The sequence below is a fragment of the Mastigoproctus giganteus genome, chromosome 5, assembly GCF_048544385.1.
Source record: "Mastigoproctus giganteus isolate SK-2022 chromosome 5, ASM4854438v1, whole genome shotgun sequence".
NCBI lineage: Eukaryota > Metazoa > Arthropoda > Arachnida > Uropygi > Thelyphonidae > Mastigoproctus > Mastigoproctus giganteus.
The window spans coordinates 122,632,865-122,650,666 of NC_143579.1; the positions used below are offsets into that span (position 1 = coordinate 122,632,865).

General features: G+C 39.3%; 1 protein-coding gene across 2 annotated transcripts in view; it reads right to left on the reverse strand.

Moving 5' to 3' along the window:
- Positions 1 to 17,802, reverse strand: part of LOC150085673 (endoplasmic reticulum-Golgi intermediate compartment protein 1-like) — a 285,607-nt gene that overhangs the window by 197,227 nt on the left and 70,578 nt on the right. For both annotated transcript variants that reach the window (XM_090374181.1, XM_090374180.1), the window contains exon 3: positions 9,401 to 9,489. In XM_090374181.1, the coding sequence (XP_090230307.1) occupies positions 9,401 to 9,489 (89 nt within the window). The remainder of the gene's footprint in view (positions 1 to 9,400; positions 9,490 to 17,802) is intronic.

The following is a 17,802-nucleotide window of genomic DNA, read 5'->3' on the forward strand; positions in this document are numbered from 1 at the left end:
ACCCCTATCTATAGCGTGTTTTTTTTTTTTTTAGGTCCTTGCCACTGAAATCTCAGGAAATTAGGTGGCAGGACCTGCCAGAGTAAATAACTAAGTAGTGTACCTGGTCTGCCTCCACGGGGCGGAGTGGGGCAACGTTGGGTCCCATTAGGGGCCCAGCGGCTAAATGACCAGAGGAACAACGGTACACGACACTACACATGTACAAAATCCATACACTTTTAAACCTCTGGCATTGACAGTGTTCTGTTTCACACCCACAATGTATAGCACGCGGAGATGGGGGAAACCCCTGGTGCCGTTTGACACTAAACACACTCTACACTCTACACACTCTACTCTACATGTCAGTATATAAAGTAACAAAGGTATAAAATGTAGAAAAGATAAATCAATAAAGAAATAACATAACATGTAAATATTAAATACAAGTAAAAAGCCTTATTGATTTAAAATAACTAAAAATAGCAGACACATGGTCATTGTCGGATAACAACTGACTGAGTGTATATGGCTCAGTCAGATGATTAAAAACGCTAGAACGGATATTGCTAAAATCTGGACAGTCGATTAAAAGGTGTCTAATCGATAAAATTGTGCCACAAGACTCACACATAGGAGGGTCATCAGCCCTCAGCAGAAAAGAATGTGTCAAATGACTATGTCCTATGCGGGTCCGGGCAAGAACAACTTCCTCCTTACGATTCCTGCGCAGACTAGACTGCCACGGTTCAATAACAGGCTTTATACGATATAATTTATTCGCAGTCTATCTATTCCACGAATCCTGCCATTGGGAATGTACCTTTTGATGTACTATTTGCCTGTAGTCTGTATAGGGGACTAACAGGCAGCAGTTATTATTGGGAATTGCTGATTTGGCTGCGGCGTCAGCCAAATCATTTCCCCTAATCCCAATGTGGCTGGGAATCCAGCAGAAGCGGATGTCATATTCGCATTCATGGAGAACGTGAATCTTCTGCTGAATGCTAGACAGAACTGGATGAGGATTATACCTCACAGATATTAAAGCCTGTAACATGCTAAGAGAGTCGGAATATAAAATGAACCGTTGGTATTGGCATTTACTAATATGATCCAAGGCTAGCTCTACAGCGTGCAGCTCTGCAGTAAATATGCTGCAATCAGAGGGAATCTGCTCTGATATAGTGCTGTCTGTGAAGACAGCAGCAGATCCCACATATGATTCTGACTTCGAACCGTCTGTGTAGACTGGCGTGAAGTCGGAATATTCAGTTCGGTGTGCTGAATGAAGCTGCAGGTAGACACATGATGGCGTGTCCGACTTTCCCCAGTTTCTAAGCGACAAGTCGCATGCTGGGACACGAGCATGCCAGGGTGGAAAGGGTTGCTTTGATGTTTGGGCAACCTTGTCTACCTTGATATTAAGTTCTTTGAGTAGCTCTTGGAAACGAATACCAAAAGGACGATTGGCAGTCTTACGAGTATTGTATAAATTTTCCCATTGTGGCTCAAAAACGAATGGCCACGTAGGATGGTCTGGCAGGGATTTCAGTTTTAAAGCATACTTTAAAGACAACTGCTTACGTCGAAGCGATAACGGTGGTTCGTTTGCTTCGACGTATAAGCTCTGGACAGGAGATGTGCGATATGCTCCAGTAGCAATATGTAGGGCCTGATGATGGACGGGGTCCAGCCATCGCAGGACACTGTCTCTGGCTGAGGAATATACCTGGGACCCATAATCTAATTTGGATCGCACAAGTGCACGGTAAAGCCGTAGAAGGGTGCATCGGTCTGCACCCCAAGATAAGGAGGAGAGCGATTGTTGTTGTTGTTGTTTTTGGTTTTTAGGAGCATTAGCAACTAAGGCCATATTGCTCCGGGAATATGCGGTGGTCATTCCCTGACCTTTCCGCATCGTCCGTATTTGGTGGTGACGGGCTCGAACCCTGGTCTAATCAAGAAGCGTGTGCTACGCATTGCTGCTCCTTCCCACCTGGCTACGGAGGCGCCTGGAGGAGAGCGAGCGGAGCATATTAAGGGCTCTTGTGCACTCTGTGCGGAGTTGACGAATGTGATCCAAAAAGTTAAATTTTTTATTGAATATGAGTCCCAAGAATTTTGTGTTCGCTGCTACTGGAATAGCATTTTGTCCGAGCCTTAATTCAGGTTCAGGATGAAGATTACGCTTGCGACAAAAGTATACGCAAACGGTCTTCTCCGGCGAGAACCTGAAGCCATTAGCAAGTGCCCAGGAATTTAGACTATCAATGGCTTTCTGCAGTTGTCGTTCAATAACCCTCATGTTGCACGACTGGCAAAAAATGCTAAAGTCATCAACATAGAGGGCACTGTTTACAGTTGGAGGAAGTTGTTCTGTGATGGAATTTATTTTGATGGCAAAAAGCGTGACACTTAATACTGATCCTTGTGGTACTCCCTCCTCTTGGCTAAAGGAGCGAGAGAGTGAGGATCCCACACGAACTTGGAACGATCGATTGGCTAAAAAGTTTTGAATAAAAAAAGGGCAGGTGCCCTCTTAGGCCTAGGCTATGTAAATCTTTTAAAATGCCAAATCTCCAAGTTGTGTCATACGCTTTCTCCATGTCAAAGAACACCGACACCAAGTGTTCGCGTTTTAGGAAAGCATCCCGGATGGATGCTTCCAATCTAATAAAGTGGTCCAAAGTGGACCGGTTCCTTCGGAAGCCGCACTGGATGCTGGAGAGAAGGTCATTTGATTCTAAATACCATATTAAACGAGAATTGACCATTCTCTCCAGGATTTTGCACAGACAGCTAGTCAGAGCAATAGGACGATAATTGGTGGTGACTTTTGGATCCTTTCCTGGCTTAGGAAAGGCAAGAACGATTGCCTTTCGCCAGGAATCCGGAAACTGCCCTTCAATAAAGATTCTGTTATACAGAAGGAGCAGACAATCCATAGATTTTGGTGAAAGATGTTTAATCATTTCATAATGGATGCCATCTGGTCCAACAGCACTTGCTTTGGAAAGAGCGAGGGCTCTTTTCAGTTCCTCTATAGTGAATGCCCCGTTGTAGGGATAGAGGCCCTTGGTCTTAAAATTAAGTGCTTGCTTTTCCAATTTATGTTTAAGGACCAGGAACTCTGGGGAATACGAAGATGTTGCAGAGATGTTAGAGAATGTTTCCCCAAGAGCATTGGCTATTGCAGTTGGATCTGCAATAGCGCATCCATTATAATCTAGGATTGAAGAAGGGTGGGATGTATATTTTCCCTTCATTTTCCGGATTTTATCCCAGACTACCTTAGAGTTGGTAGACTGGTTAATAGATGATGTAAAACGGATCCACGATTCCTTTTGACTCTGACGACGGATGTAGCGTGCTTTGGCTCGTGCACGTTTGAAGGCTATAAGGTTGTTTGTGGTAGGATATCCCCCACGCTTTGTTTTGAGCCTTTTTTGCTGCTGTGCATTGTGAATTCCACCAAGGTTTGGGAAATAGTGGAAACCGGGCAGATGTTTTTGGAACAGCATTCGCAGCTGCTTGGACAATATTTTCTGTGATGTACTTAACTGCATCATTGATAGGCTCTTGACTGACCGTGCTAAGATCAAAAATTGCCTGATGTTGGAAGGCAGTCCAGTCAGCCTGATCAATCTTCCACCGTGGTAACCTGAAGGGAAGACATGGTCTCCCACTGTGTAACGAGGTTATCACAGGGAAGTGATCACTTCCGTATGGATTCTCCTCCACTTCCCAGGTGAGTGAAGGGAGTAGAGAAGGGGAGCAGATAGAGAGATCAATGGCAGAAAAAGTACGGGTAGGCATGTGGAAGAAGGTGTTTGTTCCAGTATTTAGAAGGGAAAGGTCAGTGTCATTGAGCATACGCTCTATGACTCGTCCCCTTCCATTGATGTTAGCACTACCCCACAGGGTGTTATGTCCATTCATATCCCCGAGAAGTAAGAAAGGGGGAGGCAACTGCGTTAGAAGATCATCAAGGTCTGCCTGGGAGATGTCAGTCCCAGGTGGCAAATAGATAGAGCACACAGTTAATAAAAATCCCACCGTAAGGCGAATTGCAACAGCCTCTATGCTAGTTGTAATTAGTAAGGGCTGCACTGGGGTCTGGTTACCCACAAGGATAGCCACTCCCCCATGTACAGGGCCATCCGCAATTCTATCCTTTCGAAAAATTGTGGTGTTGTGCATCGTGGGATCGTCATTTGCCTTTAGATATGTCTCCTGCAAGCAAAAGCAAACTGGCTTGTGCTTTTGCAGGAGGGCCTTGATGTCATCCATATTTTGCCGGAATCCACGACAATTCCATTGTAGGAATTTAGCCATTATTTTGGCTTGGTGGGTCCATCAGGCGGCTTCCGAGGTGCTGAGGGCTTACTTTTATCAGTCTTGGATTTATCTTTTTTGGGGAAGAATGGACGCTGTCCCGTGTCCATTTCCTCCTCCGCAAAGAGTTCCAAGACTGAATCATCGGGTACCTCCTTCTGCTCTACATCCATCTTTTCTTGGGTACTAGGGGGGACTTCCCCTTTCTTATTCTTTTCTTTCATTGTTACCTTTGTTACTTGTGGAGCGTTAGGAGGTACCGATATAGGAGTGGCAGCTGATTGGTCCTTCTGTGCAGGTTTTTGAGAACTTAATAGATACCGCGCGATGGGAGTGAAAGACTCCTTTGGAGGAATGGTCATGTCCGTCTGAGTTCCGACGGAACATCTCCCTGCTACCTTCTGGGCGTAGGTCTGTTGATATTCAGGGGTTTGACCGATTTCCTTGCCTCCTGGTATGATATATTTAGCTCTGCCTTCAGCCGTTGAATTTCTTTTTCTTCTTTCCACCTCTGGCATGCTCGTGAATAGGCCGGGTGTTCGCCTTCACAGTTAATACAGGTGGGTTTTGCGGCTGAACATGCTGTTGTTTCGTGGTCCTTTGCACCGCATCGAGCGCATGCAAGGACTCCACGGCAGGCCATTTGAGAGTGTCCATACTTCTGGCATTTGAAACACCGTAAAGGGTTCGGAATGTATGGACGCACTGAACAGTTGATGTATCCAGCTTTAATCTCATCAGGAGGTTTAGGAGTGTTAAAAGTCAGGATAACGCTCCTGGTTTTAACAATTTTTCCATCCCTTCGCGCAGTGATTCTCTTGACGGCAATGACTCCCTGTGGTTTTAATTCGGAGCAGATTTCCTCCTCGTATACGTCGAGAAGGTCCCACTCCGAAATGACACCTCTAGAGGAATTGAGTGTTCTGTGTGGTGTCACTGTTACAGGGATTCCTCCGATTGATGTTGTTCGGAGTAGGTGTTCTGATTGCCTGTCATTTTTAGTTTCAATTAAGAGGTCTCCAGAACGGAGCCTCTTAACTGACTTGGGTGAACCTGCTAACCCATCCAACCCTTTTTGGATAAAAAAGGGTGACATTTTTCCAATCGGTTTTTCACTGGTTGAGTGCATAATTAAGAACCTTGGGATTGGCCCTGATGGTAGTTCGGTTCGCTGCCTCTTATTAGCAATAACGCTATCTGATTCTCTGTCTAAATTTTCAGATAGGGACCGGGTTGGGGCCCCTGAAGGAGTAAGTTTATCAGGATTCATAGAGATTTTTTAGTTGTTCAGTGCCCGGGCTCCCCACCCACCACGGAGCCCAAAGGGACGCCCACTACCCGGCATGCAATAAATGCGCTCGGGAGTGGGTCGCCAGGGCTACCCAGACACTATACCCGCACCGCCGCCAGCCTGAATCCTGTCCCTCGGACCATGAGGGTAGGGGCGTGGCATTGACACGGTTGACTCTCGCAGGCAAGCCTACTAGCCGATTGATCCTAGCCGGGCCTTCCAGGACCACCCGTCTTGTCGAAGCAGGGGCCAAAGTGGTGTATTGAAGCTGGGCCCCTCAACCACCAGGATCCCCCTTTCCGAATTTCCACGGGTCGCAGCGCACGGCAAACACGCCGGATTCCATTGATGTAAGCCTGGAACCTGGGCTGTGGGCGTTAGATCCCAGTGATGCTAGTCTGGAAGTCCAGCAGCATCACTGGGAGGTCCCCTCACCACGTACAGGTGCCCACGTCGAGGGGCCTAGCACTGGTGTACATGCAGTATACATGCACATGTTCTTACTCTTAGTTACCCTAACACAACTCATTCCAGCAGGCCTTGAAATCCCCAGTACCTCCCTCTACCAGCTGCTTTCCAGTTCTACTTTCACACTATAAAAATACAATGATATAATATGACTGGCACTTTAATATATACCCCATGGCACTGAGTCAACACACCAAAGACTGTGTAACCTTCTGAAAATATGAAGAGTTTAAAACAAGAGTTTAAAATTAGCAAAACTGCAGTTAACTCCTACCACATAAATTTCATGGTAGCTTAATCCTGATGCTGATTCAGTAAAAAAAAAAAAAAATACTTTCTAAAAGTTCTTTTTTGCCATGCCTGGTAAGGCTGCAATCCCTCTTAATGATATTATGACTTTCCAAGTGATCACAAAAAAACAGTAAAATGCCCCTTTCCAATGGGAACCTAAAAATATTTTGTGTTAACCTATTTTTCATGTTAAAGGTTTTTCACTGTATATGCTATATAGGCTTTGAATTTCTTATGAGACATATTTAAGGAATTTATCCTGGAAGCCACAAATGTATTCAATCCAGTGGAAAAGTTATACAAAAGAAAGATACTAAGTGGATGAATAGAGGTTGAGTGACTGGATGAATAGAGATTGAGTGACTGGCTGATCAAATGAAAGAAGCATGTGACAGTTATAAATTATGATGTGATGCTCATTTAGTATTAGCAATGGCCATATGGCAAAAGGAAGGCTAAGGCTTATGCTGCACCTATATGTGAGTGTTATAAATGTATATGTGACAAAACCATTGAAAGGGTAATCAGGTGAAAGATGAACATGAGAAATCCCCAGCAAAGAGAGCTAAAAATAGAAATGTGCAGTTGTACATGAATACAAAAAAGAAGAGGGAATCATACACCTCTTTACTTGGTTGAAGTGGGAAAATCACAGAAAGCTTAGAAGAAGTGGCAATTAAATATTAACACGTTGACTGCCAAATCAGCCGTACATGCGTGACACCATTAGGTTTTTTTAGGCACCGCGTAAGACATGGCTGACACCCTCTCTTTCAGTCATAGATGCATCAGCTGTTTAGCACTGACAATTGATGGGAATTTACATTATTTTTGAAAGCATGGCCCGTGATGATACATGTGATGAAATACTATGAGATACTTCCTTTAGATGAAATACTTCCTTTAGTCGAAATCTTGTTTTTCATCTTCAGAAGTACTAAGATTTTCAGCAATTTCTCTCAGTTCCTCTTCCTTTAGTAATTTTCTTTCAGCCATTGCTTTTCAGAGTTTTTTTACAACAAACTTGCAAAGAAGCACACAACACAATATAATGGATAATACAGTGCACTAGCACCTTTTTTTTAACGAAATTGTTTTGACAAAAGCTTTAACAATACTGACAAACTTATTTTTACAAGTTTGTGATAAGTTTATTGCACAGTGCGCATGCAATAAACTAATCACAAATGACCTTCATATGTGTGACCTAATACCGTCACACATATGTGGCTGACATGATGGGGGAAATTTTTTCTTAAACTAACTTGCAGTCAATGTGTTAAGTTCAATATGTTCTTTGCAATGAAACTTACAGTTGAAAGACTATTTGAACCCAGTGTGTAAAATAGACAAGTAGTCAGACTACTGTAAAAGTGACATAGCTATCTTGGAAAAGAGAAAAGCTACTTATGCTTTTATTCTGTTAGGAATGTTAATAAGCCACAATCAGACTCTAGACCAATTCCCCTGGACTAGAGAAACACTAATGTCTAAAACACTAATCACCTTTGCAGACTGGGGTCCACAAAGGTGATGCAAAATACAGGATAGGCAACTATAGACTAATGAATTTGACTATAGTGGTTAGTAAGACCATGGAGTATGTAGTTAAGGGTATGATATATAACTACCTCAATAACAGTATCCTTAATGGATCATAAGCATGGATTTACAAAGGGAACACCTTGCATGACCAGTCTAGTTAATTATTATGACAAGGCCATATAGCAGCTGGATGCAAGAAACAAGTGACTTGATTCAATAGTTAAATTTTAACAATGGGAGAAACTGGGGGGGGGGGGAAGAGATACAGAGAAAATGTACTGCCTTGCACAATTTAGCCCTTCCAATACTAAACCTTCTGACACAGATTTAAAATTTTTTTTTTTAAAAGTCCCCTCTGTCTGCTGATGATAATAATCATAATAGTTCATTTCATAAAATTACAATTGTGAGGTTCTCAAATAGAGGATTTTTATTTTATGACTTGAACCTCCTTGCTGTGATTAATGTATATGAAATTTCTTATTCAGCAAGTAGTTTTCTATGAAAACAGTATTTTGAATTAAGCAGGTAAGTACAATTAGACAATATTTCCGTTTCCTTTGATTATCAATGTATGAAATTAATATCACTCATTAAAGTTATATTGTAGCAATGTTATTAATTTATAGCATTTAATTTAATACTATAAATTTACCATTTAATGTAACCAGGCAGCTAGGAAATCATGTAGTGTCCTGTCTGTGATTTATACCTTTGCAAGTAGGGAATATGATATCCTTCTTATCATCATCCCTCTTATAAGATTATGGTGAGACTACATCTGGAATATTGTGTTCAGGCCTGAACTTGAAGAAAGACTCTGGAGAGGATTCAAAAAAGGATACCCAGATTGGTAATGGATGCAAATTAATGTCCACATGAAAAATGGCTTAGGTGTGGACTGTAAAATTTGGCAGCTGAACATATCAGATATAATTTACCAAGTAATGTAACCATGCAGCTAGAAAATCATGTAATGTCCTGTCTGTGATAGGACCCTACATGATATCCAAGCCCATAAAAGACAGAGTGGTAAACCTTTAAAAAAATTTAAGGAATCCAAAATAGGTACCACTGACTGTCAGCTTAAAAGAGAGATGCATTTACAAGTGTAAATTCATCTTTCTGTAACTTCTATTTAACACAATCAATATACTAGCACTATAGCTGACAATAGATGTACAATTTTGTGTCAGCATACAGATTCGTGCCAATTTGCAATGCGTGTACCAGCATCCACATACAGAATCACAGACAGCCCATAACAAGTAGAAGGGAAAAATTTCAGGGGAGGTAAAGACAATGGAACTATTTGAAATCAATGTATTCTGTTCTGTGTTTCACTAGAAATACATAAAATTTAGTCATGCAGGTGTTTCATGGCATGAAGAATACTGAAACAAATGCATAAAAATAATAAAAATTATTAATATTATATAAGAATATCTTAATATTCATTATTTTTTTTTTTATATAAAGACATACCTTTACAAGACAATCGAGGAAGTGAGATGTTAAGACGAACTGAAATGCGATCGTCGTCTGCTGGATTATCTACAAACAGCTCACTTATTCTAGATATTAAAATAAAAAAAATTAATTAATTAAAAAAAAAAAAAAAAAAACACACATGCAGGGTTAACTTTAAGTACATTAAAAAATTACAATTGTATTAAAAACAATTGCAATGAAATTGTAGTAAAAAAAAAAATTCAAATGAAATTATAAAAACATTATAGCCACACAATTTACCTAATGTTTTTATATGAATACAAAATGTCTAAAAGACATTAATTATTAAGCAAGCATTTTATTATTAGGGTAGGCTTTTGGCTGTAGATTCATAACTCTGATTGAGGTGTATAAGGCTTGAAAGGTTTGAGCAAGCTCAATGTTGATGGGATTCTTCCTCTTGCCCAGATTAGTCGCTTGAGAGGACATAAATTCAAACTGAGGAAAGACAGTTGTAAAATAGATGTGCGGAAATTATCCTTTAGCTAGCGGTGGTTGATTGCTGGAACAAACTTCCATCTCCTGCTGTAGAAGTTGACAGCTGAAATAAATCCAAAGCAGAACTAGACAAACATTTGGAGTGTTGGAGTGAATGCATGGGTGAAATGGGACAGCGTTTTTTTTTGGCTGATACTATATAAGATTGCTTTCTTGCATCATTAGCATTAGTAGAGGCATACGATGCAAGAAAGCAAGCTTATGCAGCATCAGCCAAAAAAAAAAAAAAAAAAAAACACCCTCCTATTCATATATCTCTACTAATGACTAGATCGTATGTATAGCTTAGCTTAATTTTCAGCACTCGCCTCATAGTAATCCGCTTAGCTGGTGGAGAGTTTTACCACATACATACATACATACATTTACCACATACAAACTCTCCACCAGCTAAGCGGATTACTATGAGGTGAGTGCTGAAAATTAAGCTAAGCTATACATACGATCTAGTTATTACATTACAGCACATAAGGACTCCTTAAAAAATCAAGAGTCTCTACTAATGCTAACTCTGTAAGGAAGTGGAGTCCAGAAGCTTATCAAACTCTAGCATGGAGCTAAATGATTTTGTAATAACTGGGAGAAAAGTGGAGTAGAAATTGTTGAAGCTAAACATCAGAAAGGCACCTGGTGCGAATGGGATCTTTCCAGTTATTTTAAAGGAGGCAGCAAAGGAAGTAAGCAAACCCTTAACCATGATTATGAAAGCATCCTTGGACTCAGGGGAGGTCCCCATGGACTAGGTGTAAATGTATCCCAATTCACAAAGGGAGATCAAAAGGTGATATGAATAATCACAGACCTGTTAGCTTAACTTCTGTTCCAAGGAAAATAATGGAGTCACTGGTTAAAGAAGCATTGTATCATCTAGACAAGACTGCGATTATAGTTCAGACACAGCATGGGTTTGTTAAGGGGAAGTAGACAAGACTGCAGTTATAGTTCAGACACATCATGGGTTGGTTAAGGGGAAGACTTGTCTGACAAATTTGACTGGATACTATGATGTGGTCACAAGGGAACTGGATGCAAAAAATAATTTTGATATCATATACTTGGATTTTAGGAAAACTTTTGATACTGTTGCATGTGGAAGACTACCGTACAAATTGGAGCAGTATGCCATTACAGTAAAATTGCTGCAATGGATAAAAAGATGGTTGAGTGGGAGAAGATAGAGAGTGGTAATCAATGGACACTGCTATTCGTGGACTAATGTTATTAGTGGAGTCCCCAGGATTCGGTGTTGGGCCCAGTGTTGTTTTCTGTATTTATCAATGATATTGACAAAGTTATATCTGGATTAATGTCCAAATTTGCAGACAATATGAAGGTTGGCAGGGTTGTTAATGACAGTACACTACTGCAACAAGATCTTGAAAATATAAACAGTACACTACTGCAACAAGATCTAGAAAAGTTGAACAGAGGTGGCAAATAAAGTTTAACATTGATAAATGTAAAGTACTGCACATACAGGTAGCAGCAACCACAGAGTAATGTACCAACTGTGTAGTACTACACAGTACTTTTTCATTTTAAGAAGGATGTAGAGCTGCTGGAACAAGTACAGTGAAGAGCAACGAGATTAATGAATGAAACAAAGGGTTGCTGTTACCAAGAAAGGCTTAAGTTCTGCAAATTGCAGCATCTGAAGATGCGGCACCTTCCAGGTGATCTGATTGAGGTGTATAAGACCTGGAATGGTTTGAGCAAACTGAATGCTGATGGGATTCTTTCTCTTGCTCAGATTACTCACCTAAAGGGACATAAATTTAAATTGAGGAAAGGCATTTGTAAAATAGTTGTGCATAAATTTGCCTTTAGCGAGCAGGTAGTTGACTGTTGGAACAAACTTCTATCTGTCGTAGTGGAGGTCGACAACTTAAATAAGTTCTAAACAAACATCTGGAGTGAATGGATTTGTGAAATTGGAAGGGTTTTTTTTTTTTTTTTTTTGCTTTGTTTGAAAATGAAATTATGGATGACACAGAAATCTCTCTTGCGTGCACGCACACCATGACAGAAACAGATCGATCAAAATATGAAGATATGAAGAAGAAGCTGAATCAGATCAGGGCTAAATCTTTTTCATGCAGCTGCCAAAAACATCTTAGATACAGCTTTCCATTATACTGCACAACAACAACCTGATTCAATAATCAATTAAATAAAAAAATTAAAAAAAAAAAAAGGAGGAACTATGTTGCAAAATGTTACATTTCAAAATTCAAAAAATAAATGACTTCAGAATGTCCTCTAAGCATGTGCAACACTCAGTAACACATGCTTAAACAGCATGCTGTTACTAAATTCTTAACCATGGAAAAGGTTATTCTGCTGAAATTTATCAGAGAATAAAGGCTGTTCATGGGGAAGAATATGTCAATGAAAGCACTGTGTGTGTGTAGGTGGGCAAAGAAATGTGGTAATAGGGAACCAGAAACAGGTGATTTGAATGATAAACCTTGCACTGATAATGGTATGTGATTAAATATACAAATAACTTGTGAATAACATCACTCAAAGTGATCATTGCATTACCCAAGGTCGCACTGCTGCCAAGCTGAACATCTCGAAAGAAAGGGTAGGCCACATTATTGGACTTCTCAGTTATCAAAAAAGTGTTTTATTGTTAAACCAGCATTTCCCAAACTTTTTCAAGAGCAGACCGGTGTTTGCAGATTTTTTTTTCGCGGCCCTCCTATAGCTATAAATTAATGTATTTTTAATAATTATACTTGTAGGTTCAGGAAATAATGACACTACCATTAGGACATTTAACATACCAGTAATAATGCAATTAGGTATTCGTTAAAATCGGTAAATATAAATAACAGTGATTTATTTCTTTGTTTATTATCAAAAGTTTACATAAAATTTTCATATTTCTGAGCAAATAAAAATTTATTTAACAAGTAGGGTGATGCTGTTTTCCATCATATAGTAATTTTAAATCAAGGGGGAAAAGATGTCAACTTGATTCTCAAATCTGGCTCGATGTCCAATCTGTTCTAGCATTTGTTTTTTAAAAAAAACTAATGTTGAGAATCCGGTTTCACATTTGTAAGTTATTACAAATGGCAAAAGAAATTTTAGTGCTTTTTCTGATAAATGCTTATATTCTTCACGGCAACTAAGCCAAAAATTTATCAGTGAGACCCAATTGAAGTAGTCTTTTAATGCTGTGTCATGTGATAGTTCAATAACAGAATAAATTTCTTGTTTATTGAGATAGAATTCTTCCACATTAAAAGTAGAATATTCAGATGGATTTCAAATCCACATTTTACTGCTGTCAACTGGAAGAAAATATTCTTGAAGATTTGATTTCAATTCTAAGAGGTGTTCTTTAATCGCTGTAGAAAGTTCAGCCAGAATGTCGCTTCTTTTTGTAATTTAGTTAAATTAGGAAGAAAATTATAATTCCCCTTTTCAACTCAAAAGTACCCACAGATGAATTTTCTTCGTAGTTGCTTCTACTATTCTTGAATAGCTGTATTCAAAACCAAAGTCATTTTTTTTTTACAGCTAATGCGTCTCTGTGAATACTACAATGCACCCATTCACAATCTGGAGCCATCTCTCGGACCCTCGGAAAAAGTCCCTTACGGGAACCTGCCATTGACCGGACGCCATCACAACTCAATTCGACACATTTGTTCCAATCGATTTCACTTTGAGTTATATAATTATTGATTAATTTAAAAAGTTCTTCAGCCATTGTTCTCACTGTAAGGGGTTTACAAAACAAAAAATCTTCACTGACAGTGTCCTTAAAATCATACCTTACAAAGCACATTAAATTGACATTATTGGTATTATCTGTACTTTCATCCACTTGTAAAGAAAAAAATTCAGTTTTGAATGCACTTTATGAGAGTTTCTTCGATATTATTCGCCATTTCCACAATTCTATGCTTCACAATATTATTTGATAAGCAGAGTAAATGCAGCTGATTTTCTTTCTTTTTTTTTTATAAAGGTGAGATGTAATTACTTTTAGTGCAGAAAATATTAACTTTTCACCAATAGTATGAGGGTATCCTGTCTGGGCTATTAGTTTTGCAACTTCATATGAAGCCATAACCAAGTCTTCATTGCAACATCTCAAAGAAACAGTCTTTACAAAACTTTTTCTAGATAAATATATTCATTTTTCTTATTAATGAAAAATTCCTTTGCCTTATTTGAGTATTCTGGATACACACAACTAAGTGCTCTTTCAGTTTTGATGGTTTCATGCATTCATTTGACGTTTCAAAACAAATAACTCACAATGACATGTGCTTATTAGCACTAGTAGAGGCATACGATGCAAGAAAGCAAGCTTATGCAGCATCAGCCAAAAAAAAAAAAAAAATCCTCCCATTTCACTCATCCATTCATTCCAAATGCTGGTCCAGCTCAGCCTTAAATTTATTTAGGCTATCAACTTCCATAACAAAAGATGGAAGTCTGTTCCACCAATCAACCACCCGCTGGCTAAAGGCAAATTTCTGCACACCTATTCTACAACTGTCTTTCCTTAATTTGAAATTTTATTGCAGATAAAACCAAATTTTCATAATACTACCTTTTCCAAGAGGCTTTGGATTTCTCTTCCATGCTGTCAGTCTGCCCATTGCCAGGGCATTTATTAATATTATTTCCATTATCTCTACTTGTACTAGAATGCACATCACTTGACTTGTTAAGTGGACATTTCTTCAGCAACTTATCCATATTAAAAATGACAGGATGTTTATATAAATATTTATTTGAAAAAAATGTGTAATACTTCACAGGCGACAGCAACAAAAAGGAATAAGACAGGCATGTATATACAGCTTGTCAGGTTCTCACTGATTGCTGATGATTGCGGCATGGTTCATAAGTTAGAGATGGCACAGGCAGTCTGTCACCTCAGAAGCATGTACGCATGCATGCTACTTACATGGCATAATAAAATTGATGAGCGCATCACACACTGTTTTTTTCTTTTGTTAAGAGCAGAGTCATCTGGAGGCATCATAGATCTTCTTCTTCAAGAGGAGTGTTTCCATTTACAATGGGTTTCCTCAGCCTACAAGTTATTTCTTGTTAGGAATTTTTTCCCGCCATAAAGTGCAGTTCAAGGTGTCTTGGTCAGTTAAGCCTCGGGCTGTCATGCACTCCCGTACTTCATCCATCCATGTCCTCCTAGGTCTTCCTCTTCTTCTTCCAGGAGGTATCCATTCCAGGATAGCCTTTGGATATCTGTTTTTTTGCATCCGTTTTACATGTCCATACCATGTTAGACGCTTTTCTAACATGGTATGGACATGTAAAACGGATGCATACCATGTTAGACGCTTTTCTTTGATGGTGTCAATAATAGTCTTTTTCACTTCCATTTTTTCCCTTATGTCTTCATTCCGTTTTCTGTCTCTTCTAGAAGTTCCTGCTGAGCGTCTCCAAAAATCCATTTCTGTGGAGAGCAATTTGTTTTCTCGCTCGCCTATTCAATGTCTAGGTTTCCGCTCCATACAATAGAAGACTTTGTACAATCGTTTGAAATATAAGTTTCTTTGTTTTATTTAGGATATTTTTGCTCCACAGAACAGAATTTAACATGCCGATAGCCTTTCTGCCGTCTGTAATTCTCTTACTGATCTCTGCTTGGGATGATCCATCACTTTGTAAGATTGATCCCAAATATTTGAATTTATCAACTTGTTTGATTTTAAAGCCTGCAATATTTAGAACACGTCCTGGCCCTGAAGACAACATTTCAGTGTTGCTAAAATTGATTTTTAGACCCCATTGTTTATATTCCTCAAACAATTGACGACATGCATACTTTGCATCTTCTAAGTCTTGGCTATCACCACCTGATCATCTGCAAAAAGTAAATTGTGAATATAGGTGTTCTTATTAATCGGCAATCCCATTTTATTACATTTTTTTCACCAGGATCTTAGGCAGATGTCGATATAAATTTTGAAAGGTGTTGGTGACATGCAACAACCTTGTAATAAGCCTCTTAAAGTGTGGTGACAAAGCTGATCCCACTTTAATTCTGCATCTATTATTCCTGTAAATTGCCTTAATAATGTTTGTTTTGTTTGTTTGTTTGTTTGTTTTAGTTTTTAGGAGCATTAGCAACTAAGGCCATATTGCTCCGGGAATATGCGGTAGCCATTCCATGACCTTCCCGCATCCTCCGTATTTGGTGGTGACAGGCTCGAACCCTGGTCTAATCAAGAAGCGTGTGCTACGCACTGCTGCTCCTTCCCACCTGGCTATGGAGGCACCACCTTAATAATGTTAATCAGTTGTCCATCAATATTTGCCTCTTTCAGTGCTTCCCATAAGAGTTTTCTTGGAACACTGTCATATGCCTTTTCAAGGTCAATGAAAATCATAAAGATTTTTTTTTTTTTCTTTTGATTGGCATTTTTTAAGGATCTGTCATATTGTTGAGATATGATCTATACATGACCTTCCATCTGAAAAACCACTTTGTTCTTCTGATACCTCAATTTGGGCTTCTAAATGGTTCCTGATCCATTTTCCAAGAATCTTTAACAGCAGGTTCAGGACGCATATTCCTCTGTAATTTGAACAGCTTTTCTGATCGCCCTTCTTATACATTGTATTATATCCTGTTATCATTTCTTTCGGTATTTCTTCTCCTCTCAGTATACTATTTAACAGTTTTTGTATCAGAACAGCCATTCCTCTTCCTCCATATTTCAGAAGTACCATGTAAACTCCTCCAGGTCCAGGTGATTTGCCATCCCTTCCTTCCTTCCTTTAGCAGGAGTTTCACTTCCCTAACAGAAACTTTTCTTCTACACCAAAATCCTGCATCGTCTTGAACTCTTCCCAGTCTTCTTTTAAAAGTCCTTCATAGTACTCCGTCCAGTCTTTCAAAGGTATTAATTGCAAACCAGCATTGTGTTTATTCTGTTTTCTCAAGTCTTTAAGGACCTTCCACGATTCCGCTGATTGCTTGAAGCCCAATTTGCTATTAATAGTTGCGCATTTCCTTTCCCATTCTTCATTTTTCGCTTCTACTACCAACCGATTGGCTATTTTATTTTTTTCAACATAAATGTTCCTATATGCATCATTCCTATCACCCAGCCATTTGTGATATGCAAGTTTCTTTTCCTCTACAGCAGCTCTTACTTTCTCTGTAATCCAGGTCTTTTTTGGTCCTTGGCTCTTCTTTTTGCCTAGGATTTCATGAGCTATTTTTTTAACAGTATATTTTAAATATTCATAGATTTCTTCAGTATTACCTTTTATCTCTATGTTAATTGCAGCATCCAGTCTCTGGTGAAGTTGTTTCTAATGCTGTCATCCTAGAGTAGGTCAATGTTAAATTGATCCACTTGTAGCATTTCTCCTTCCCTGCATTGTTGGTTGTCCACACATATTTTCTTAATCCAGTTCCAGCTCAGTGCTGTTTTAACAAGAAAATGGTCAGATCCACATTAAGCTCCTCTATAAACTCTGACATCTTTCAATACATATTAGCATTAGCATTAGTAGAGGCATTTGATGCAAGAAAGCAAGCTTATGCAGCATCAGCCAAAAAAAAAAAAAAAAACCCACTTCCACTTCACCCCTCTGTTTGTTCAAAATACCTGTCCAGCTGAGTCTTAAACTTATTTAGGCTATCAACCTCCACCACAAGGGATGGAAGTCTGTTCCACCAACCAACCACCTGCTGGCTAAAGGCAAATTTCCGCACGTCTATCCTACATTTGTCTTTCCTCAATTTGAATTTATGCCCTCTCAGGTGATTTTTCTGAGCTAGAGGAAGAATCCCATCAGCATTGAGCATGCTCAAACCATTCAAGGCTTTATACACCTCAATCAGATCACTTCGCTGGTGCCTGGTATCC